At 41.5% G+C, this 25,795-nt stretch overlaps 1 protein-coding gene across 3 annotated transcripts; it reads right to left on the bottom strand.

Annotated features, from left to right (window-relative positions):
- Positions 1–307: 307 nt before the first annotated feature.
- Positions 308–25,322, bottom strand: KCNJ15 (potassium inwardly rectifying channel subfamily J member 15). Of its 3 annotated transcripts, XM_008497195.2 has the most exons (3): positions 2,701–2,831; positions 1,363–2,350; positions 308–1,164 (listed from the first exon to the last, which is right to left on the bottom strand). In XM_008497195.2, the coding sequence occupies exons 1-3, from the start codon at positions 2,766–2,768 to the stop codon at positions 1,141–1,143; spliced, it is 1,080 nt and encodes a 359-aa protein (XP_008495417.2). In that variant the 5' UTR covers positions 2,769–2,831; the 3' UTR covers positions 308–1,140. The 3 variants fall into 3 exon arrangements, with proteins under 3 accessions (XP_008495417.2, XP_030310290.1, XP_030310282.1); XM_030454430.1 differs by lacking the exon at positions 2,701–2,831 and adding an exon at positions 25,041–25,322 and having other exon boundaries at positions 308–2,350; XM_030454422.1 differs by having other exon boundaries at positions 308–2,350.
- Between the last annotated feature and the right edge of the window lie 473 nt (positions 25,323–25,795).

The raw sequence follows: 25,795 nt of genomic DNA, 5'->3' as shown, positions 1-25,795 counted from the left end.
AATTAGTCAGAAATTATTTCTAGGTCCCATTAAAAGAAGCTGACCTATATATAATAGGCACACTATGTGGACACCACTGCTACCTGGCAGTGCTACTTTTGCTACCCATAATCTGACTACTTTAGTGATCTGCTGAGTTCCTCGGTTTCTGCTGGAGGCAACTGTCTAGGCCAAGCACCCAGATCTTTCAGTATCTCCAACTTACCATACCATCTCCCCGTGTCACAAAAAAATCAGGAGCTGCTCAAATTAAATTCCTTTATTAGTGGAATGGTTTTAATAGACCAAAAATGACATGGATGAAAGGAATGGCTGTCCTTTATGGTTGCCAGAAAAAGTAAATATTGTCTAAAGACATTACAGCTTTCTTTTAACCAGAATTAAATAAGGTCCATAGCAAAGCAAGCTTTCTGTAGAAACGTATTGTTATGCTGCTATTACAAGCTATTTACATTGGATAAAAAACAGGTGTTTCAAAGCCAGTTTTAATCTTAGTTGATTACCATTATGATTCTGTGTATCTTTCCCTCATCTCCCCTTCTTGCTTTTATATATGTCAGGCATTAACAAAGTTAAACAAGTGAGCAATGACAAAAGAATCACAAAACAAACTCTGAATGGCAAAGACAGAGTGTGAACTCCCTACCTCACCACCCAGCACAACTGCTCTGTCACCCTTCCTCAATATTTAAGGAGCTTGTCACCTCCCTGCAGGCTCTTCCCACATCCAACCATATCATTTCTCGAGTCAGCTTCCTTCCAGTGCAAAGAATCCCTGCAAATGTAATACTTGGTACAAGGATGTATATTTTAAATACACATATTTAAAAGGAGCATATTTTCTTCTAGCTGTACTGTGTGCTGTCTCTGCAAATGCATGCTCACAGTAAAAACCACGTCAAATAAATATGTGAAGGAATCAGAACAGTGCCTCCAGTTTCACTTTTCAAACGGAAAGAGCTGTGTCTGCTTTTCATAGTGGTATTAGGCAGAGACTTAATACAAATACAACTTTGCTAAGTCATGATCATGAACCAAGAAAACCTGCCTAATTACAAAATACTTAACAACTTAGCCAAAGAAAGGGATAGGTTTACTATGCACCAGTGCTATCTGATGAACAGGACTTCACTGCTGGTTTCATAGCTGAAATGCAGCACGGTACTTTTTTCAGTTTGCCAGAAGAATTGCTTGTCCATTCAATCAAACATTGCTCTGCTGTAACAACATTGTTCTCAGTTCCCTCTCTCTTTGATCTTCCTGCCTGTATTTCTCCTCCAGTTTCTGTTTTTCAGAGTCCACGCTATAAAAAGTAGAATCTGTGCTTCTCCTGATTTTCTCAAACTGACTGAAATCTGCAACGTACTTTCCACTTGGAGAGAGAGAAACCACAGGCATGAATTCATAGCCCCAGTGGATCTCCTCAGGGATATAGGAAGTCCTGCTTTGGCAGACAGCACTGGTGGACTCCACTGTGGCGTTCAGGAGCACTACAAGCTCAAAGTCCTTCTCTTTGAGATTTTGAGGTGTGAGATCTCTCAAAGGGCTGTTTTCATCCAAAATATGGTAGAAGGTTAAAGGCAAAATGAGAAATGGACTTTCTGAAGAGGAGTCAACATTGAACTTGACGCTGGCTTGATTCAGCAGGATCTGCTCCCCTTCTTTGGTCTCATATGTCTGAAGAAGCTTCCCAGACAGCTGACACTGTATCAGGAGGCTCTTCCTCATATTTGCCACTCTGATCACCAGACAAAGTTCTCCATTGTGTTTAGTAATGACAGCACAGTGGCTGAATTTAATAGTCTCCGCCCTTTTTTTAGGTCTTGCAATTTTGGCCAGAAAGGTACCTGTGATGAAGATTTCAATCAAGGTGGTGATGACCAGTTGGGCCACAAGTAAGAAAATGGCATGAGGACACTCCTCTGTAATGAAACGGAATCCATAGCCAATGGTTGTCTGTGACTCCAGGGAGAAGAGGAAAGCCCCAGTCAGGGAGTCTACATTCTTGACGCATGGCTCGCGCTTGGGGGTAAACTTGTTTATTTCTAAGTCACCATGAAGAAATGCAATGGCATAGTAAATAACTCCAAAGAGGAACCAGGTCATAACAAAAGTAGCAGCAAATAAGGTGAGTTTGTACCTCCACTTCATGTCTATGACAGTAGTCCACAAGTCTTGAAGATAGAGCAGGTAAATGCCATCAACTTTGTCTATCCGCACGTTGCTGTGACCGCTTTTGGACATCACACGGGGCTTTTGTGCCTTCAGCATGGCAGTGTTGATGCCTCCATTAACCAGCGGGACACGGGACATATTAACCTTTGTGGTTTCCATTCTTACTGCTTCAGTCCTACGGAGAGAATAAAAGAAGACTCTTATTTTATTAATCAAAGCACATGACTGATTCTGAAAAGCATTTGTAATTTCTGTTGAAATGAAAGCACAAACATAATCTAAACATAGCAGCAGTGAATAAAAACTGTTTGAATAGAAAGCTAACATCCTGCAGTATCTGACATTAAAAACAATTTTATATTCTTTTTTTTCCAGGGAAAAAATATAATCATTCTTTGATTCTGGTGACTGCCAAATACGGAGAAGTAGGTTTCTTTTATGATAGCCTGCAAAAGAAATTCAAACAAGCTCAAATTTTATATAAGTACTTTATTTCTGTAAAATACATTAAAAGTTTTTTCTTACGTTTCTCTAGAGAAGAGGCTCTTTTTGATTACTGAGCAGGTTTTCTTTAGTGCCCTGAAGAGAGACATCTGATCAAAATTAAAGTCGCGTCAATGCTTGGTTTAGAACGCAGATCCAGCACACCAGCTCTGTCTCTTCCTGCGACAGAGGCAAAATGAGCCAAACCAGCTTTCACTGTGAACAATTAACTTCCACAAGTGATTTACTCAATCGGATCTGGCTCTTTGTTACAAACCTACAGCTAACCTAGAGGGAAACAAAGCAAACCTGAGCAGATCAAAGTTGAGTTTTGGAAAGGAATATTTACACCTGAAAACACTTCAAAGTTGTTTGCAGAGTACAGTGCTATGACTTTAAGCCATTTAAGGGAGAAAAAAAAAAAAAAAAAAAAAAAGATGCAGATCACAAAATCAGCATTGTAGCCATGGGCCCTGACCTGCGCAAACCCAGCAATCATTGGACAACCCGACTCCTGAAGTTTGTTTACTGTGCATCAGTCCGGATGGACAGTAAGTGTGCAGACATTCAGGACTGAACAAAGCCCACAGAGTGAAGCAGAACGGTGCCTGTGCCAGTTTGATGAGGCAAATAACAAGACCCAGCTAGCAGGACCAGATAGTGATTACATAGAGCAAGGACAGTGCATGTTATAGTCATTTCCAACAACAAAACTTCCTGCTGACAAAAACAACAAAGAAAAAAAACATCCTATGCATCCTTTGTACTTTGGCAAGTCCTACAAAAAGCATTGTTTTGTTCCATTGTTTTCCTCAAAAAGAGCCTCAAGTAAGTGAATCATTTTCATGAAGCATTTGAGGGGAGGGGGGGAGAGCAGGGGTGGAAAGAACGTCTTCCTTATAACTACTTAAAAGAATTTTGCAGGAAGTACAAGATATATTTGTAGTACACACATGTGCCAGTCCAGGACATCAGCATAATTGCTCACTGAAGTACCTTTCCTGTTATGTCAAATAAGGAGAATTTTTTTCTTTCTTACTATACCCATCACAGTGTTGCAGATTTTCTGGGAAAGGACAATTAAACTTAACTCCTATTAACACCTGTAGCTCATTTCAATTTTGGTTTTATCACTAGCATTTCTTGTTCATAGCCTAGGAGCCATTGCCATATATATATATATTCGAAAGGAATGCACCAGTGATCCCAGTAGGAGATTCCTTAAGTGACAGTCAAATCAACACAGAGTGCACAGCATGTCCGGATAGTAAACAGGAAAAAACCTTCAAGTGATCTATAAAAGTACAACGGGAGGAAATGGGGGGGTTGGGAGGGGTAGGAGTGGGAAGGAGCATTCATGAAACCACTCTTTAGGCAAAGTCAGTCAAGTGCTAGTGCCAGTGCACAGTACATATATATAATCTACATACAGTCTCTAATGGGGAACCTTTTAGGAACATGCATATCACTTAGTGAAGAGACTCCATTCCCCACGTTAAACCTCACCCCAAATAAGCCATAGTTATAAACACGTGCAAAAATCTGTCTCAAAATAAGTACCTTTCTTCCTCTCAAGTACACGTCCATTTAGCCATTACTTCCAGGCACAAATACTGTGCTGTCAGAACGAATTTCCCTGCTGAAAACTGCTAGGCCAGGAGATAGCTGGCCTCTCCAATCCAGTGTTGGGGATATCCCCCCATCCCAACCCCCTGCTCAGCCTAGCTGGATGTCTGCTCCTGGGAGCAGCTCCCCAGGGCTGCCAGCTCCTCCCCTGGAGGACAAGAGGATGGAGACTGCCAAGGCTCCACCTTCCCTCCTTGGTGCTCCAACTGATGGGCTTGTGACAGTGGGGCAGAGAAAGAGCTTGTGGGCTTGGTGAAGAGCAGACTTACCTGGCTGGGGTCAGGGAAGGCTCAAGGTGAGCAGCACGTGGCCACCTGGCACACCACACTCAGCATGGTCCTACCGTGCCCTAGAAATAGTGGCTTCTGTGCAAGTGGTTGGCATTTGTATAATAAATCTGGCATATTTGAGATGCACTGGGTATGTTGTGCAGAGTAGCCCTGCCTTGCATGCACTGTGGCTCTGGTACTTCCTTCATGTGCCAGATTTGGTACACATGATACACATTCATCTCTAGTACCAGATGGGTCCACAGTTTTAACCTGCACAAAGGCCTGGTAAGAATTCTTGCAGTTGTTTCTGCTCTGCCCTGAAGTACATTGTTCCCTGTCCAGGAGCCTCAAAAGGAGAATATTATGACACTGCAACCTGCCACATTTCCAGCCCTGGCAGAGGACATTACAGATGTACTGAAATGCTGTATCAGAAGAGGAGTTCCTCCCACAGAGCAGTAGATTGGAAGGTAGTTGCGTGGTACACTGTCTTCCCTGGGCATCATCAGCATCATCATTAACAGAGGGATAGGTACAAACCTACCATTTCAGGCTTAAAATGAGAAGTAATTTTGGCTGCAGCCCTAGTCAATGATTAATATGCTCCAGACTGTGCTTCAATGCAAACAAAAGCCATTTCTCACTGTACTGTCCCCATGTGTAAAGTTGATCTACACATGTGAGGTCAACATGGCAGAGCTGTTAGTTTTGGAGTCTGCCATAGATGTATGAGGCTGTATGAGAGCCCTCCTGTCATCTTTTGTGTCCTCCTTTGATTCATATTTCTGTATGTGACAAAGTTACTCAGCTTTACAGTGATTTCCTGAAATGGATCCCAGCCAATTTCTGATGCTTTTTTTGGTGGTAGAGTATTTTTTGTGTTGATTTGCTTCCTATTTTTTTTCCCTTACATCACTTTTTCCTGTGTGATCCTGAATTCCTCCAGTGTTCTTTTCCTCTCCAGGGAAATTCATCTTGGTTTCCTTTCCCTGAAGAAATACTTCCCTTCTTCTCCACCACACTGATAACAGGAAGAAAACATCTGCCACACTGACTTGGAGCAGCAGTGCCTCCTCTCCCCTCCTTTAGCACTGGCAGCAGTCAGCAGCAGTTATGTAGGGGAACAAATTCTGATAAAACCAACAATGGAACAAAAACAGGCTTCAAAGAAGGGATCTCCCTTGTCCCCCATTTCCCCACAGCTTCCTCTGTGATGTGACCAGAACAGTATCCCACAGTAAGTAATTTGTGGGTATATTTATATATAAAACCCATGTAATAAGAGCTGCATTACTATTTCCCATCTTATATCTTATATAGACACCTCAGAGACTCATCCTGACAATCATCCCCAGCACCTCAACCAAAAGATTTTGGTTTGTTTGATTTCTACATCTTCCCCACTAAATCAAAAGGCATGTCTTCCATAGTAAGTTAATACAGGCAAACAAGCCTGAATAATAACAGTAGTAATTTTAAATACAAAATATTCTACTGTCCATTAGCTAAGGAATTTTACACTCATAAAGAATTATTTATTACTGAAAAAACCCCAAAAACCTACTCACACTGCAGCTGCAAATAGAAGTGAACTGCAGTGCAGTTAAGGAAACAGATACCTCAAGAGGGAAGAAAATGAAAACAACTCAGACTTGTCTAGCACTTCAGTGTCCTGTGAATTACCTCTTTTCCTCACCAGCCCTCTGGAACAGCCAAAGGAGACTCCCCGTCAGAGCATATGCTGGCAAGGAAGTTTAGTGCAGACAAAGTCAATAAAACACAGAGCTACATACCATACCACCAACCACGAATACCTTGATATTAAGGTAATTCCAGGAGCCAGGGATATAACAAGCACATTAACACCGCTTCCAGAGACCACATTATCAAGAAGTAGGAGCCAGCTTGCATACACACAAGAATGTTCCTGATGCATGAAGCCAGATTTGCTTGTGCAAGATCTCTTTTGGCAAACACAACAAGTGTACAGGAGCATGACTTGTCCAAATGGCCTCAGCTGTTTGCTTTTTTTCAAATCAGATATGCTTTGCCCCTTGAACAAACCCTCACTCACGCTTCGCTGCCACTCTGATACAGGGGCAAAACCCAAATTGTTTTTTCAACCAGCATAAACCATTAGCAGGCCTGGAATTAAAAAAAAAAATAAATCGTGGGTGAGGAAAGAAAACATTGAAAAGAACAACATAATCTTCAGATCTTTCCTAGGTCTGATGTGGTTCAGTAGGTTATAAAAGTCCCTCCTGAATTCTCAGTGCTCTGCCTAGCATGAACACCCTCCTCCTTTTGAGCTATGCACCAGGTCATTCCATGCAGTTGTCAGCTAGCAAAATCCTCTGCAGCTGAGTTACGGAATACAAAATGAGAGAGCAGATGTAGTAGTAGGAAAGCAGTGGCTGGAAAAGGATGCTTCAGTTCCACCAGCAGCTGCAGTATGTAGTCATCATACAGCTGGACACTGCTACCCTGAGCTTCAGAAAAGGGTCCTTCAGTGCTAGGACTAATCAGAATTGAAAGTGGTGATAGGCAGGCTGCAAGTCAGTTGTATTATGAAAGATGTAGCATTAAAGAGCTAAATTAACACCTTTTCTTTCACAAAAGGACTGAGCCAAGGTAAGTGTAAATACCCCAAGTCAAAATCTGTTCCCAAAGCTCTGCCTTTAGCTTCCTTTCCCTCTGCAGAGCCCTTCATCAGCTCTGAGCAGACCTGTGAATGGTGCCTCTGCACAGGCTTGGTACCCACGAATGGGTAAAACCAGAGGCAGGGCTGAGCCTGCAGGCAGTGCCCAAGGGCTGTGACACTGGCAGTGCCAGGGGTGGGGGCCAGAGGCAGGTTTTTCATCCCTTGTAGCAGGGCCAGGACAGCAACCATTTACAGACGTGTTAAGAGACTAAAACCCAGCTCCATCATTGTCTTTCCTAGGCTGCCCGCCTGATATCTGGCCATGGAGGATGAAGTAAAGTTGGAAAATCTCATGAGGCATTGGTTCTGACAAAGATTTCTGTTGGAATCTTGTTCAAAGGCAGGATAAAAATCTCTGCAGCAACTATGAATTTATGCAGATGAGCATTATAAACCAAATAGATGCAAGCAAATAGGAAAATAACCAAGCAGGCAGAGAGAAGGCAAAATACGACTCAAAGCTTATTGAGGTTAATGGAGAAGCTCCCAGTGATTTCACAGGTCTCTGGATCAGGCCTCCAAGTAGAAAAAAAGCACATACAGCCAGTGTCTGAACAATACAAGTGAGCCATCTGACCTTTCAAATCCTGATCCCCAGCCTCTACCCTGGGCTTTGTGGATCAAAAGGAAACTTGGCTGTGCAGAGCCTCCAGTCCAGAACATTCACATATACCAAAGATTTCTTTCAGAAAGAAGTAAGTCAGCTGATTATCTTCTGCCACTCTCCTTTTTGTGTTGGGTAATATGGTTTATATAATGCTACTGGAGAAGAGAAAAAGGTTCTCCAGAAACCTGTTCTGTTCTGCTCTTTTGTATTTAGGAATTGCTTTTCTTTATCAATGCAACATTCAATACCTGTGAACATCTCCCTTGATGGTGTGTTGCTGCTTCAAAATCTTTTCAGCCTCGAAAACTTCATTAGCACAGTTAAGCATTTAAAATCTGCCTCTGTTGTAATGCTTTCCCCACCCACTAAACCTTTCCTTGTTCTTGCTGTACAAACCTTACCTGCCTCTTTCCACACAGGCAAGTCCAAACAGACTCATGAGAGCTTGTCCTTTCTGTTTCTGAGGGGCTGGGTGCCAGAACTACTCTGCCAGGCTGAAAGGGACATTATTGCTTCATTATGTTTATCAAGACTATACCCTGCACTTCCACTTTCTTGTACATCTTTGGCTTGCTGTAGGAACATTAGTGGTGCCCTCACAGTAGACCCCTGACATGGACAGACATCTCAGCAACACCACAGGGACAGAACTGAGCTAAAGGAGGAGAGGATGTTAGCAGTGGCTACTAAGGCCAGGACTAGACCTTGACAGATCTTAATGCCTACTGTTGTCCTGATTTGCGGTCACTGCCACTATTTATTCACTTTTCCCTTCCCTCCTAGAATGTCTTTGGAGGCTTTTTGTAGCTACACCCTGTCCTTCTATCTCCCTTTCTCATTTACATGAGGGACTCTCTGGTCTGCTTTCCCCCATTTTGCTTAGTCTTCCATTCCTCTCCCGTTTCCCACTCCCACTACACTTCCCAATGTAAATTGAAAGATCCAAACTAGCTGTGCTTACCGCACAACCACAGAAGCAGAGTTGTTTCTCATGAGACTTGACACTGGTTTATGTTCTGTAAATATCCCACTGTAGGTTCACAGTACATACTCCTGACTTCTCCATTATATGGCTCTGTTTTCAATGGTTTCCAATTTTGCAATGGTTAAACCCGTTGGGTTGAGGTTTTCCTCAAGACTGATCAAAAGCAGGCATACTTTTTCATTCATTTGTTTACTTAATGTGTCAGTCAACACAAAATAGCCATTTCTAAACTCAAAGCCAAGAAAGCATGTTCTGTGGTGCTTCTGCATTCGTGTTAAGACATTTTCAGTGCCTTTTCCTTCAGGAAGCAAGGCATAAACATGCAAGCAATTGTTGGTGTAGAGACTGAAGCTCATACTCTCCATGACCATCTGAGAACCCTAACTGCTTGGTCATAGAAGAATGTTGGAGCTTTCTTGTTTTCTGTCCTTATAAATCCTCATCCATAGAGTGATGCATCTTCCTTAGGAAGTGCAAGGTCTTCCCTCTCCATGACCCAGTTCCTTATCAGTGAACTCACCTAAAATGGTGGAAATGTGGGAACAAATCATTTCAGACATAGGGAGGAGTCTCACCTCAACCTCTTTCAATGGTCAGATTTGGAAACAAAAATGGCAGCAACCACACAGTTCAGGAAGCATTGTTATACAGGAGGGAGGTGAAGAAGTAGAGAAGGGGGCATGTTTGGAGGTTGAAAATAAGCCAATGTATGCTACATTTCTGGCTCCTATTGCTTAGACACGAGATAAACTGCTCCATTTTGTGTCTTACTGGGTTCTTTGTGACATGTTCAAACACAGAGCTGTTGGGCACTCAGCAAAATGAGGGTCAGAAGTAGAGACACCTGCATATGTCGAGCACTTCCAGCACAAAGCAGTAGCTGGGCAGGGATTTTCTGCAAAATTGTTTTTCACTTAGTCAACTAAGGCCTATCTAAGTCCTACTTAATTCTTTTTTGCTGGCCCTTTGCCAGCTAGCTGCTCTGACTGCTGTGAGAGCATCCTGACACCCAGCTCCCACTGCCTTCCCCATCCCAGCACCAGGACAGGCCACCTCACTGGGGTACAGCTCCCAGGGGAGCACTGGCAGGCACAGGAATCCAGACAGACTGTACTGCTCTTTTCTTCTTTCAGGGCTGGGGTTGAGTTGCTTGCCCAGAGGCATAGTTTACCTCTCTTGATGATTATTTATATACTGCCTGGTATAATCACTTGGCTATAATCTGACCGCATGAGCTCTTGTGCCAAGAGTTTCATGTTTCTGTATACTACCGTGGGATGACTCTGCTTCCTTCTAGTATTTTAGTCACATGGTAGTGGCTTTTATAACTATGTAGAATATAAGGAATCTGAACCCATCTATTGTTCAGGTTGTTAAGGTTGGCAAATTTTGCAGGGAAGAGAGTCTCCTCCCAGGTCACTGTGGAGCACAAATTCTCAGGACTGGGCTGCTGCCTAGGGTCTCAGGAACACTCATTCCCTCCTCACCACAGCTTGGTTGTGTCCGTGTTTTCCCTTCTTTGACATCAGGTGAAGGGCAGCACCTTGGTTTTAACCTCCCCAGTACTCATCCATCACTTCACAAGCTGGCAGATGCCTACTCTACCACTTAGTAATACTACTAATAAAGTTAAATTTACAGCAACTGATTTGCCCATCTGCTCTTGGTTTGGCATTATTTGCTTTTGTTTTATACCTCAAGAAGTGTTAGTGGGACAGAAAGCTTGCTTGATTTATTTTCTTGTTTGTTTGCTTTTTCTTTTTTTCCAAATTCATTTCTTGATCTAAAAAAAATCTGGTTTCACCTCAAAATGAACAAGTAAACAAAACCAAAACCAGACATTTATCCTAGATTTTCAAGTTAAGTTGTCAGCAGGTGGCCAAAAATGAATATTAATACTCTTAGTCATGGTTATGCAAGAGGCAGGGAGAAAAGTTAGCACTTTGCTGATAGTTCACAAAAGCTGTCTAAAATAGTCTTGACTTCCCCAGGGTCACTTCTCCCTGTTTCTCTGCTACTATGGCTGGTAGCTGAAAGATGTTTATCAGGCAGCAGTGGGAGATTTCAAGTAACTTTGAGTGGTTTGAAAGGAAAGGTTCTTCCCTTTCTTGGACTACAGATACCCTGAGCCTCAAACCCAGCTCTGGATACCAGGTCTCAGCATCAGCATGGCCTCATTCTGAGGAGCAGGGACATCAGTTGCTACCTGTATGTCAGTCACACAGTATGAACACATCCAGTTGCTCTTTTTAATTACCATTTGCAATGCCAATTCATAGCATGATGTGTGCACTGTATCCCAGCCAAGTTGGGTTTTGTTTTCAAATTAGTCATTGCACACCAGGGTTCTCATAGCTCAGTGTAGGTGTGGCTGGGAGGTGAGGCTCCCTGCAGGGTGTCAGGCTTCTTCTGTGGCAGAGTTTTTTAATATGCTCTCTCCATACAGAAGCTGCATGTCCTGTAAATAACAGCACTCTTTTAGCACATACCGCAAGACCTTAGTACCCCACAAACACCCCAGTGTACAAACACTTTCACAAACACTTCCAAAATAATCAAGTTCATAATTTGTCATCTCTATGCAGTCACTACATCTCAAAACTGAAATACCAGTCTATGAAATGAGTTTTCCATAAAGAAAGTTTCTGCACCTTTTAAATATGTACAAATCTCAATAATGTTGAAAATAACGCTAGTAAAGCAAAAGGCAAGGAAACTGAAAGAGAAAAAAAAAACATTTTATCTAAAGGGCTGTGTATTGGTAACCTTTTGTTCATCAAGTCCCTAATGTAGACAGACTCAAATCTAACTGGGGAAATACTATTCCTTGACCCAGTAGGTAGATGCCTGCTACAGCAGCAAAGTTTTCCCTCTGTGACAGTTTCTGGGTCTTTCTTACATGTATGGTGTGGCTTTTTTGCTGCTTCATCTAGGCAGAGTGACAATAAATGCAGAGTAACTTGCTAAATAAGCCAAATGTATGGCTTTTCTTCATGGCCAGGACACACTAGTGAATTTGGCATTGTGATTTTTGCAATACTACAAAGCACATTTCAAAAAAGAAGGATGGGTTTGACTTGGTTTCATCTTAAAACTTGTTACAAACTGATTTTCTCAGGAAGTTATTTGGTTATGAAGAATTGCCCTACCTGTGTGAACAAGTTCATACTGTGTAAAATGTTTTTTCACAAACTAATTCTGCTTTCATGGTACCAAAATGCAGCCTGTAAGGTGATTATCCACTTCCCTCACCCAAAGCCTGTGAATTTTAAAGTAGATGTCTTTCTCTATCAGGCAAAGCACAGCTGATGTTTCTGGCACAGCAAAGACACATATAGCTTACTTATTGTTTGGTAATGAAGTACTTCATTGTGAATTACAGTGCAAAAGTGGCCAATATTCTTTTTGAGGGACACAACAGCTGCAAAAATGTTCATTCTTACACCATTTTCTCTGCACTAGATTGTCCAGGTCTGATAAAAATAGAGCAAGTTCTACTTGGTCTCAAACAAATCTTTGGTGTCTATTAAAAGAAAAAAAAACACCAACATTAAAACTTCCAAATTCTGGACAGAAAATTCAATAATTTCAAATAAAATCAGGAAATTTTGCAGACAAACTTATATATGCACTTACATGGAAACCATAGATGAAATTTTACTATTTAACATGTAACTTCATAGTATGTGTGTTTTCATAAATGATGCACTGCCTATTCTGTAAAGCACAAGCACTTTCAAATGCTATTAAAACGGGAGATTGGGTGTTTCCAGAGTCAGTTGTGGACACAACTTCTCTTATGTGTATTTCACTTTGTGCCACTATTGCCCTTAATAAACTCTCTAGACCTTGACACGAAGTAATTTCCACAAATGCAACCCTCAGACACATCCACAAAGACCAGTAACCACAACAATCAAATCTGCCCATGAGCTTTTCCAAAGCACTGTCCAAGTGGTCACAGCACAGTCCCTGGAATGTCACTGGTGTCCCCCCAGGGCTTATGCACCCTCTCTCTATCCCCATCTCCATCCCTGCCCTCATTCCCATTCCAGCCCTTCCTCTGCCCCAGCCAAGTGCTGCCTTGCAGCAGGGGGTGGCCACAGCTCCCAGGGGGGACAGAAATGGGCACAGGGGTCCTTTAAACCGCTAAAAGGCTGCACCAGGGTGTACACTAGGGCCTTTCACCTGGCTCTTTGAAGTGGTTGGGAAAAAAATTAAAAATATTAGTGACACTTTCATATTGGTGTAGGGTTGCTTATTCTCAGTACTGCCCAAAAGTTTTCTTTCAGGGAAGTTTTGTCATTTTTTTTTTCCTGACCAATCCATAGATGTGGTTAATTTAGGGTTTAAAAGGCTTTTTCTCACACATACACACACACACCCATATATGTTTTCCACTGAAGTCTGTGCTTTTTCCTAGACCCACCCAAATTCCAGTACATAGCTCACTTGTGTGCCAAACTTTCATACTCTCCATGCAATGAATGGAAAAATGCCTTTTTTCTTCTTCTGCATATTTTGGGGAAGGAGGGGGAGAGCATGTAGAGGAGATGGAGAAAAAGCCTCCAGAGGATTTTAGTTATACCTGATATTTCAAGAGCAGAAAAAGAAGAGAGATCCAGTGCTGTCCATAAGAATACTTTGTTTCTGACTATGGGTGGAGGTGCATGCACGGGGCCTGAGCCCCACTGTTTGCTTAGGACTCTGAGCTGTATTTATGGAGTGCTAAGAAGATTTAAAAATTAATAATTATAAAGTAAAAGTAGCATAAGCTGCTGGTTGGGATACTTTTCCATTCTGCTTCTATGAAGTACTTCAGTAACACTCTGTAGTGCATTACAATTCTACAAGAGAGGATTTTAAAATGGAAATGGTAGTTTTCAGCTCTGACATTTTATGCTCCCATTAATAAGGTATTTCAGGCCACAAGCATCTTGGTGAAAGGTGGTGAACTGAAAGCAAAGGGTTCCTCTGTGTGCAGTTCTGGTACCCCCAACACAAGAAGGATATGGAGCGCTTTCAGAGAGCCAGAGGAGAACAAAGAAGAGGCTCAGAGGACTGGAGCACCTCTCCTGTGAAGACAGGCTGAGAGAGTTGAGGATACTCAGCCTGCAGAGGAGACCTTATAGGGACCACAGGGAAGCTGGGGAGAGAATTTTTACAGGGGTATGGAGTGATAGGACAACAGGTAATGGCTTTGAACTGGAAAAGGGTAGATTTAGGTTAGATATGAAGAAGAAAATATTTAATGTGAGGGTGGTAAGACACTGGAACAGGCTGCCCAGGAAAGCTGTGGCTGTCCTCTCCCTGGCACTGTTCAAGGCCAGGTTGGATGGGGCCTTGAATAACCTGGTCTAGTGGGAGGTGTCCCTGCACATGCAGGGGGGTTGGAAATCAATGATCTTTGAGGTTCCTTCTAACCCAAACTGTTCTATGGTTCTCTTATCACAAGCAGTATCCTGGCAGAGGGAGGGATGCAGGACCACAACCTTTCTACCCCTGCTCAAGCCTTCACTCCTACAAGAGCTGCCATTCTAGCTCATGGTGATGGCAGTAGCTTCACAGGGAAGGAGTCAGCAGAGCTCCTTCTGTCCTGCTACTGCATCTCTAGGGTGAACCCCAGGACTGAAAAAAAAACCCATGCAGGCCCTGTCCAAAGTGTTTTCAATTGCACTTTCCTCCATGGAAAAGTGGACATCCATTTCTCTGATGTCTGGTTAAGTCTAGTCCTTGTTGATTTCCTTTTCTCAGTGAAGGTATTAATAAAGCCTCTCTGAGTTACAGAGCCACCTAGTTTCATGAAACTTGTTGGAATGTAATTTCTGAAGCCTCTGTTCACCTGCCAAGTTAAGCTGAAATTACACTGTGGATTTAAATTTGTTGGCTGTTTTGTATCTCTTGAGCGAATGGAAATGAAAATATGCTAGGTTAATTATTTATCCTTTCCATCATCAAAATTTTATCATTGTACAGAACCTTATTGTCACTCTTATACTGTGAAAATGGGCATTAAAAAATGTATGGTGTTTAAGTAAAAGCTTTTTTCCTGAGTTTCTTGACTGGGAGGCTACACAGCCCAGGACTGTATGTCTTCCAGATAAACTCCCAAGGAAACAGAGGGAAAAGAATATTTGTTTTCCTCATTGCTTTTCCAAATTACTTGATCCCTGCCAATTTCCATGACACAGACCCCTCAGTCTGCTGCAGAGACTGTGGCTTCTGAGAGGGAGGAAATAGCATGAATGTACTGATGCACATCAATGTTTTTTGATTTTCTTGCCAAACCAAAAATACCAAAACAAATAAAAAATGAGAAAAAGAAGTTTCAACTTTTCTGGTAAAATTAAAAAAAAAAAAAAAAAAAAAAAGTTATTCTTGATTCTGTTAGTTCAAACCAAAACTAAACATTCCATTTTCCTCTGAAGTTTGTGTAGAGATGTGTGTGTGTCTAAGTTAAATCAGGTGAGGAACAAAACACTGACTGAAGTAACAAATCACAACATCTTGCTTTCACAAAATCTAAATGAAATTTTTTACTTTTCAAAATTGTGTCCAGGCTTCTTCAGTCTAAGCTGCACTGTCTTGATCGCACGAATTCATTATATCTTTCATCTCCACTAAAGCTGAATTTTCAACACTTTTAAGACTCCTGGATGAACATTCCCAGCTTTCTGTAACTGTAAAGACAACCTGAGTTTCCTGGCTGGTTCATTGAGTAGTGATGTTTGTGCACTGAACTCCTCTCTTAGGAGAGCACGGCTCAAGGAATGTCTGTGCCCTTTGTTAGGACCCAGGGACACAACTCTGTGACTCACTATTCATTTTGGTTTGTCCTACAGTTTCTCGGGAACCTCCATAAAAGCTTTGTGGTGCTATGTGGTAACAGGCTGGAACAACAAGAAAAAAAAAACAAAAAACCAAAAAGCAAAAAGCACACACAAAAAGACCCCAAAACAGCAATAATGTGCCCAAAAAAGAAAAAACTCATGCTGTTTTTCAAAGTTATCGTACTTCCTTATACTCAAAGGTTATTTTTCTTGTTTATTTACACATACCTTATCTCCATAAGTGTTCTTTTATGATTCCATGTCATCTCAAAAGCTCCACAGTCTTTTACAGTTGGGAACTCAGGACAGTCCAGCTTTGATCACTGAAGTAATTAGACTGAATAGAACATTGTTCAGGTTCTGCTGAGAATAGTTTCCAACTACATTCAGAATAAGCAAACTATTTTTTTTTTATTCTACAATATTCAGCAAATTCTATCTTGTTTTTTGAAAGTTTCCCAGATGCCATGAATGTCAGAAGTCACTTTGATGTTTTCCAAGCAGCCTGATTTATGAGAACAAAAAATACCACCATTAGCCTATTACTTTCTGCCACCTTGTTATAAGGTTCAGTTGATACATCAATGGAAATATAGTCTGGCTGAGGAGTTGAGGCATAAACAATAACTGGGGTATGAGGAAATAAACTACATCTCACACAAGAGATCATTATTTCAGTGGAAAAAAATCAAACTCTTTGATATCTAACCCTCTGTACTTTTCCTGTAATATTTAATTTTAAAAGGTCTCTGTTTTCATTGGAAAATACACTTGATGGGAAATGGGTGATTAGACCTAGTAAATGTTAATGTTATTTTAGTGTTATTGAACAGGATTAACATTTTGTAGACAATTGCCAAAGATAAGTAGCTGCAAAAACCAGCTAAGCGGGACTATAAATGTACCAAATTTCAGCAGCATTCTTCAAATAAGGTTAAAATAGTGTTGTTGCTGGAAAGCCCCGGAGACTGTGACTCCATCAGGCAAAAGACAGCCCGGTGGCAATGCAGAAAAGCCCTTCATCAACTGCTCTCGTGACACACTGTAAAACCCAGTCTTTCCCAAAAGGACACAGAATTGTAGAATCATTTTGTTTGAAAAGACCTTTAAGATCACCAAGTCAAAATGTTAACCCAGCACACTGCTAAGTCCACAACTAAACTATGTCCCTAAGCCCCCATATGTCCTGTCTGAAAGCACTTCCTCTGCTCCACTTGCAGTATAGTTCACACTTCTTATCTGTCAGTAGCTTGATGTCACATCATCTCCAAAATCCCCCTTTTCTTTAAGTCCAGAATTTCATTTTATTAACTAACTATTTCCCAATGCTCTTCTTCTTCACAGTCCTTCTCACTTGTGTCCAGTTCTGGGCCCCTCAGTTTAGGAAGGATATCGAGGTCCAAAGGAGGCAACTAGACTGGTGAAGGGACTCGAGCACAGACCCTATGAGGAGAGGCTGAGGGAGCTGGGGCTGTTCAGCCTGGAGAAGAGGAGGCTCAGAGGAGACCTCATCACTCTCTACAACTACCTGAAAGGAGGGAGTAGCCAGGTGGGGGTTGGGCTCTTTTGCCAAATGACTTTCAAAAAGACAAGAGGGCATGGTCTTAAGTTGTGCCAGGGGAAGTTTAGGTTAGATATTAGAAAGAATTTCTTTATGGAGAGGGTGATCAGGCATTGGAATGGGCTGCCCAGGGAAGTAGTGGATTCTCCATCCCTGGAGATATTTAAAAAGAGACTGGATGTAGCACTCAGTGCCATGGTCTGGTAACTGCAGCAGTAGTGGATCAAGGGTTGGACTTGATGATCTCTGAGGTCCCTTCCAACCCAGCCAGTTCTATGATTCTATGATTCTACCTGTCCCGTGGCCAAATCACACAAATGTCTAGGTAAAATCTTACTTCCTTTCTACTATTTTGACTGTAATTTTCCCCTTCATTAATGCAAATAGCACTTTCATTACTTCATATCTATAAAGCTTACAGCCCAGTCTCTCCACAGCTACTGCCTTGGCCCCCATAGCTGTGCTTTCTTTTGCTCTTTGTTGGCATGTCGTTCCTCTTTCTCATTAATGTCTATTGCTTGTGATTTTTTTGTTCCCTTCATATTTTGGATATTTCTGATGCTGTTTGACAATAGTTTCCCTTTTGACACAAATGAAACTCACCCCTTCACCATCTTGCAACCAAATCCTGAAAATATACCTGCTTTAAGACACATTACAACTTCAACAAATATCTTCTAGCTGTTATGTTTGCTTAGCATGTTCCTCTGTGTTATATCATGCCTCATTTACTGTTAGATCATTTAGAGCAGATCTAACAAAGTTGCAGATCAGAAGTAATTTCTGTTAATAGCTACAGGAGTTTTAGGAACTCAGAAAGTGCTGAGAATTTGACCACTGTTCTGACCCCTTCTGTGGCTGGAGAATGAGAACCTGGTCCTTCTCCTAGCTTTTTTGCAAATTTAAATATCAATATTTGAACCTACATACTATGTATTATTAGCAAGTTACTTAAATCTAACTTTCTAGGGAGAATACAAAGGTTATTGACTTCTGTGACACTATCAGTCTTTGTTACAGCTTGGGTAGTTGACAGATTTCTTAAGATCATATAAAGCAATCAGAAACTAAACCTTTCCCTTCATTATGTAATCATTATTTATAAAATCTACGGAAGTACTGTAGCATTTAGAGACATGCTGCCCTCCTCTAACACAGGCAGATATTCCCCACATCAAGGTGCAGGAGAAGGATATATCACTGGTATTGCTCCAGTGAAATATTTTCTTTTTTTCAGCACCTAAACACTGAGAAATTATCTTAAGATTTTATGTCCTCTATCACCTGAGACCTTACAAAAGGGAAGGAGATTTAATAGCAGTAAGTATTATTCTGGGTCATGATCAGGTTTGGTCATTTTACACTAATAGGAAAAGAAATCAACACTAAATTTTAGACATTGTAGTTCCAAAATATTTATTTAAGGGTAAGTACATCTGTTTAATTGCTGGGGATTTTTTGAGGTTTTGGAGGGCTTTTTGTTGTTTTGTTTGTGTGAGGTTTTTTTGATTGGTTTTGGTTGCATTTTTTTTTTAACTGAAGCAACAGAACGGAGTAGAAATTTACTTCAAGGACCAGGTGCTCCTCAAGACTTGGGCTGAAGCATTACTGATACTGTTGTTATCTGTACCCAGGAACGGGAGTGAGGCTTGTAGCCCTGTGAAGGCATTATTAGGTAAAGAGCAAGGATGTCAGGATTAGTATTCCTGACAGAATCCCAGACCTCTAGATCTCTGCAAAGCTAACTGAAGTACACTGCAATTCTATGTATTTTTCTGACTTCTGATCTCAGAAATAAAACCAAACAGACCTCAAGTGGAGCTCATGCTGTGATGCCATCAGATGACAGATCCTTCTGGTCTCTACATTTCCCACAGCAGTGTAAAAGAGCCAAAGTGTAAATAAGAACCAAGCCTGAAGCCTTTTGTTTGTTCATCGTACACAGATTAAAATATTTGTTAGCTTTCCCACACATGCCCTTGTTGTGTTCATTCACCTCTAGTCTTGTGGAAGCCTTTTTACACTGCAGGTCATTTTAGTCTGAGTCTTTTGTGCCTTGACAGGAGCTTTCAGCACCTTCACGTAACACATTTCACAAAAGGCATCAGACATGTGGAAGGGCAGTTCCCATGAGCTGGCATTTACTATAGAATCACAGAATTTTTAGGTTGGAAGGGACCTTTAAGATCATCCAGTTCCAATCCCCCCTGCCATGGGCAGGGACACCTCCTACTAGATCAGGCTGCTCAGAGCCCTCTCCAGCCTGGCCTTAAAAACTTCCAGGGATGGGGCTTCCACCACCTCTCTGGGCAACCTGTGCCAGTGTCTCACCACCCTCATGGTGAAGAACTCCTGCCCAACTTCCGACATAAATCTACCCTCCTCTAGTTTGAATCCATTCCCCCTGGTCCTATCACTGCCTGACATCCTAAAAAGTCCCTCCCCCTTTCTTGTAGCCCCCTTCAGATACTGGAAGGCTACAATGAGGTCTCCTCAGAGCCTTCTCCTCTCCAGACTGAATCACCCCAACTCTCTCAGTCTGTCTTCATAGGAGAGCTGCTCCAGCCCTCTGATCATCCTCGTGGCCCTTCTCTGGACACACTCCAGCACATCCATGTTCCTCCTGTAATAGGAATCCCAGAACTGGACACAGAACTTCAGGTGGAGTCTCACAAGAGCAAAACACAGAGGGGGAATCACCTCTGTCGACCTGCTGGCCACGCTTCTCTTGATGCCTCCAAGGACCCAGTTGGCTTTCTGGGCTGCAAGTGTACACTGATGGCTCACGTTGAACTTCTCATCCACCAGCAGCCCCAGGTCCTTTTCCTCAGGGCTGCAATCACTGCCCAGCCTTCTTGGGATTGCCCCGATCCAGATGCAGGACCCTGCACTTGGTCTTGTTGAACTTCATGAGGTTGGCATGGGCCCACCTCTCCAGCCTCTCAAGGTCCCTCTGGATGGCATCCCTTCCCTCCAGTGTGTCAGCCACAACACACATCTTGGGGTCATTAGCAAACTTCCTGAGGGTGCACTCAATGCCACCATCCATGTCACCAACAAAGATGTTAAACAAGACTGGGCCCAATGCAGATCCTTGAGGGACTCCATTTGACACTGACCGCCACTTGGACATGGACCCACTGACAACCACTCTTTGATGTGGCCATCCCAACAATACTTTTTCCACTGAGTTGTCCATCCAACAAACCCATATTTTACTAGCTAGGAGACCAGGATGTTGTGTGGGACTGTGTCAAAGGCTTTGCTCAGGTCCAGGTAAATGACATCAGTTGCTCTTCCCTTGTCTATTGGTGTTGTGACCTTTTCATAGAAAGCCACAAGGTTTTCAGGCACGATTTACCCTGGGTGCTGATTACACCCAATCACCTTTTCTTTATTCTTCTGCTCCAGGACTGGACATCTTCCTGGGCACAGAGTTGAGACTGACCGGCCTGTAGTTCCCTAGATCTTCCTTCTTCTTTCTATTTTTGAAAGCGGGGGTTATGTTTCCCCTTTTCCAGTCAGTGGGGACTTCACTGGACTGCCATGACTTTTGGAATATAACACACAGTGGTTTAGCAACCACACCTGCTGGTGTCCTCAGTACCCGTGGGTGTATCCCGTTGGGTCCCATGGACTTGTACACTTTCAGGTTCTTCAGATGGTCACGAACCTGATCTTCAATTTCTGTGGAAGAACTTCCTTCATTTCTTCCATTACTATGTTAATTTCAATGTAGTCCCTCATAGGAACTCACTTTCTGCCTAATTGTAGGGAAAGAAGCCTTGTCTTCTAAGGCCAGTAAGCTGGGAACAGTCAATAGACCAACAACCATGTACCACAGAGGTCACCCAAGTGTACCAGTTAATGAAACTCGATCTGGTAATAAAAGAAAACGTTAATTTTTTTTTATGTTAATCTTTTAACCCCTTTCCTTATGCTAATACAAATTTGGTATGTGAATGAAGCCCAACCTGGCTCAAACACTGTGAAAATCACAGAATGCACATCATTATTTGTCTTCCTTCAGCTCATATATCTGCAGTACAGAGCTGTGGTTTGGCTTCCTATTGTGGAGAGAGGGGACTGTTGATAGGTTTGGTGTTGAAGTATTAGAGGAAGGAAACTTTTCAGGGAGCATTATTTCTGGATAAGGTAGCAGGAAGCTGAAGTCTTTTTGCTTGGGTGAGAGGCTGGAGGAGATTCAGAAGAGGACAGCTGGCATGAACGTTTCCAGGAGTAAGGGTAGGCAGCACTGAGTGGAATTTTGCTAAGCAGAAAACATGGGGGCAGTTTACAGACAAGATCAGAAGATTCAGAAACTTTTTTTTATTAATATATCCATTTGCAAATGTTGAGTGAAATAAAAATTGTTTAAGCAGGAAGTTCAAAATTTTTGAACATCTATTTTATTATATGTGTTTGTCAAGCTGTGTAATTCTAGAAAGGAAAAGAGGGAATTTTGATCGTTATATATCATTATATATTTTTCACTTTTCTCTTCATCAGTTTATGCTAAGAATATACCTTTAAAGTCATGTAAGTTGGTGTATTGTTATGTATATCACCTCATGGCAGATTAGGGTAATTTATTCAAAAGATAAACATTTTTATCATATAGCCTCAATGTAGAGGTGATAATTGTAGATAAAGAAAAATTCATAACGTAAAATCAGAGAGTTATCCTGTAAGCTATGATCTCACCAAGAATGAATCACTTCAGTTAAAGCAATGGTGATTAAATTAATCTAATCAGGCCATACTGTTTTTCCAGTCAAAACTTACTTTACTTTATCACTTTATCTATTACTTTATCAGAAGGGAAAGTGGCTTACCTAGGCTCTCTAAGCATAGACAGATCTAGCTGACAATCTCCATGAGAAAAACAAACCAGTAAAGAGTCAAATGAGGTTTCAAAAGGCACCAGGCTTTAAACCACAGAGTTTAGACTCCTCCCTCCACCTTAAAAGCCAGATAAAATGCATTATGCCCTGAAGGTCAAATTGCAGGGGCTACTTTGAACCAAGAGGAGGACAGACACTTCTTAATCAAGAAGCCCTTCTGGGAGGCAACAAAAAGGCAGCTGGCTCTCATACCTCAGCAGACAGTGCAGAAAGGGAAGGGGGTTTGCAAGTAACAAAATGCTGACCAGCAATATCTGCAAAGTGAGCTAGATCTCCTCAGCAAGATAGCCAAGGGCATTCCCCAGCCTTGGTGACTAAAAGCTTGCAAGGCTTCCCAGTATCCCCAGGAGTGCTCTGCAGACATAGGAAAGCTACATAACACTGTGGTACTCCCGTGAGATACACACTGGGTCCAACCAATGTCCCAGCAGTTCAGTTTCAACCGTTCACCACAGGCAGCCCATGGTTTTCAAAGAGATCTGCTAGAAGATGAATTTTGCCACACAAACACCTTTCTCCCTAGTGGGTGAAAATTACTGCAGATATGTCACCCCAAAATATATGCCTACCCTCTATGTCCAAGCACGTATTTTGTCCAGTAAAGGATGACAACACTTAGAACACTCACTTCATTGCCCGCTCCCCTTCTGCCTGACCATGAATTCTTACTTGCTGTGAACCTCAGAGCATCCTAGTCATACAGTTTCATACACTTAGAATGAGGCGAAGATGCTATGGTTCTTACTTGACATTTTTCTTCCTTCTTGCAAACCCATCAGTAATGTAGCCACTGCCTTTGCCTACAATCCATGTTAATTTCACATGATTCAGGTTAAATAGGTATAGAATGGGCAGGAATTTCAATTCACGTACAGCCAATTCAAGGAAGCTGCTTTTCCCAGATGAGCCCTGTTTATGCCAGAACCATGCACATGCTTAATGAAAAGCCACTTACAGTATCAATGATACAAACAGATTAGGTGCTAAAATGATTCTCAAGCCTGTATTAACTCATTCAAGTAAGCCATAAATACTCTCTCATCCCAAGGGGAAAAGGACAGCTTGGCAGTAAGGTAGCTTTCAAGTATTTAACATTTAGTATGTTCATTTGCACAAAAAAATTGGATTTTAACTTCTTAATGATCCAAACAATGTTTTTGTCCTAATTTTCATATTATATACAGTATAGCAAATAAGGTAAAGACTGTTCCCTCCATTAAAAAAGAAAATTAAAAAATCATCCCATAATCTGCTTTGTTTTTCCTGGAAGCAAAGTGAATAAAAATTTATTTCAAAATGTTCTGCGGTTCAGTGTGCAAAACAGTTAAGTTTCTGTTTTTCTTGGCCTCTCACAGGAGTACTGCCTGGTACTTCACAGCTTTGGTCTCTACCTGTTCCCAAAGAATACAGCCTGTCTGTGTGAACTGTGTGTCTTAGGAAAGAGAGAGGAGGAGGGAATAATACTCCAGACTGCTTTAATGACATCTGGGCAAACAAAAATTTCAGCTCCAATCAGGGTTGTGGGATGATGACTTGTTTGTTTCATTGCATGAGGAGCCAGGATAAAAAAGAACTATTAGATTTCATTTGAAATTCTATAAAAAGTAACAGGATTGAAGTATTATATGTATGTTGTGAGACTCAAGCCCCAAGTCATCTGCTGCTGTTTTTGTCTCTAGGCCATGCCTCATTTACTGGGATGAAATTCTTGGGGAAGTTTTTTGGTCTCATCTACACTCCACTTTACAAAAACGATGTCAATTTCTATTGTACAACCAGCACACAGTTACGTTTCAGGCTTGTTTCCCCTCTCTCTTATAAACTGATTATTAGAGAGTGCAGAGAGCATTGTGACATTTTGCAACCAAGGAAATAAAGAAGACATTTCTGCAATAACAAGTTGCCTCTTCCCACCTCCTCCCCCTCCCCCTCTCTCAATTTTTAAAGAAGAATTCGCAGCTAATAGCAGACTATAGGTACTCTGGCACTGTGATCAGAAAGACCCTAGAAATGCCTCTAAATCCAATACATCCAAAGGCAAGTGAGGAAAAAAGGTTAGTTAAAAAGCAGTGTAGATCCTCCTGGATCACAGAGGAAAGCCAGCTTTGTTCTTTTTAGCAACCAGTACGTCATGGAGAAAAAAGGAACTTATCTGTATATCTCTTTACAGTATGATCCCTGTGTGAAAATAAAAAGGAGGCAAAGGCAAGCAACACTGAAGTAGAGGGGGATTTGCACCTCAGACTGGGACTGTGATTACTGAGGACAAGCCAAACCAGTTGTGAACAAGTATAAGAAGACACGTGCAAAAGTTGGAACAAAATGCATAATGTTCTCCAACTCAGACCTGTTTACATTCTTTATACCAACCAGAGAAAATGTACATAATCTTTTCTTATACAGATAGGTAACAGGAACTGTATAAAGTTCTAGGCAAGTTTTCCCACTGTTAACTAAAACTGATTTTTGCAATGAAAAAAAAAGTATAGCTATCAACTGAAATCTATGTTTCTAAGAGCCTAAAAAACGCTATGCATTTCTATAAGAAAACATCTCTGGCAGGCAAACAAGTACAAAGATAGGTTCATTATCTGTTCCCCTCCCCAACATATAAGTGTATCAGCCATATACAATAGAAACCTCACATTCAGAAACTTGCATCAGTGGAAAGACCAAACCATGTCAGTTTGTGCTTTATCATCGCTAAACTGCCTGCATCTCAGAGTTCACAGAAAGGCATAATCTTATAAACATTTTTTCTTTTACAGACAGTTTATAAATCCTTAAATTACTAAAATGAAATAAAAATAGGAAAAGAACCTACTCATTAGCTTTCAGTTATGCAGTTTCCAAAGCACTGTTAAGCATGTATGGATTTTTGACAAATACCTCTTACCTGTAAAAGAGCAATGTTCAGATTCCTTACTAGATGTTATCGTCATGACAAGTCAAGCAGTCTTTTTTTATAAAAGGTTGGTTGTATTTTCAATAGAGCATTTGTGCATGATTTAAAAAAAAACAAAACAAAACTACAACAAAAAAACCCAAACCCACAACCTAAACACAGCCCTCAGTCTCCCTTCACTCACTGTCAGTCAAAAACAAGTTGGAATGAGTCTGACTTGGAATTACCTGAATAAAGAAACTGGAGAGAGAGAGAGGGAGGAGAAGGAGGGAGGGGGAAAGAGAGAGGGAAAAAAATAGTCCGAGAGGAGACTCAGTGATGTCAGCAGTATGTCTTAAGGAAATCTACAGCTGAGCCCGGCAAACTTTATAACTACAGAGCACTCGACACCCAGTTACGTGGTAAGCAAATACCTGCTTAAGAGGAAACTGATGTACTTTTAAAGAACATCAGTTAATCTTTGAAGAAACTTTAGCCAGGCTGATCAAAGTCCCTTAAAGGCCTTATTGCCTAAATAAATAAGGTTACAAGTGTTTGTATAATGCTAAGAAAAGAGTAAGAAGAATAAAAAGTCAGCATTATTGATTGCCCCTTTCCTGTTGGCAAAAGGGAGGCTGAAATTCATCTGAAATATATTCAGACCATGGTTGTAATACACTGTGCCTGTAGCAGCCACGGATTCAGCTGAAATCCCTGACCACCAAAGTTTCCAATCTGTTTAGCCACAACACTCTTTCCCTTTGATG

Source organism: Calypte anna, chromosome 1, assembly GCF_003957555.1.
Source record: "Calypte anna isolate BGI_N300 chromosome 1, bCalAnn1_v1.p, whole genome shotgun sequence".
NCBI lineage: Eukaryota > Metazoa > Chordata > Aves > Apodiformes > Trochilidae > Calypte > Calypte anna.
Note: the sequence above shows the minus strand (reverse complement) of the source record. Positions and strands in the feature narration are given on the sequence as shown.

Coding starts and splice junctions, on each gene's coding strand:
- KCNJ15 (XM_030454422.1), bottom strand. CDS start 2,768: ATGTCTCTCTTCAGGGCACTAAAGAAAACCTGCTCAGTAATCAAAAAG. Junction 2,351..2,700: donor AGCCTCTTCTCTAGAGAAAC/GTAAGAAAAAAC, acceptor TTCTCTCCGTAG/GACTGAAGCAGTAAGAATGG.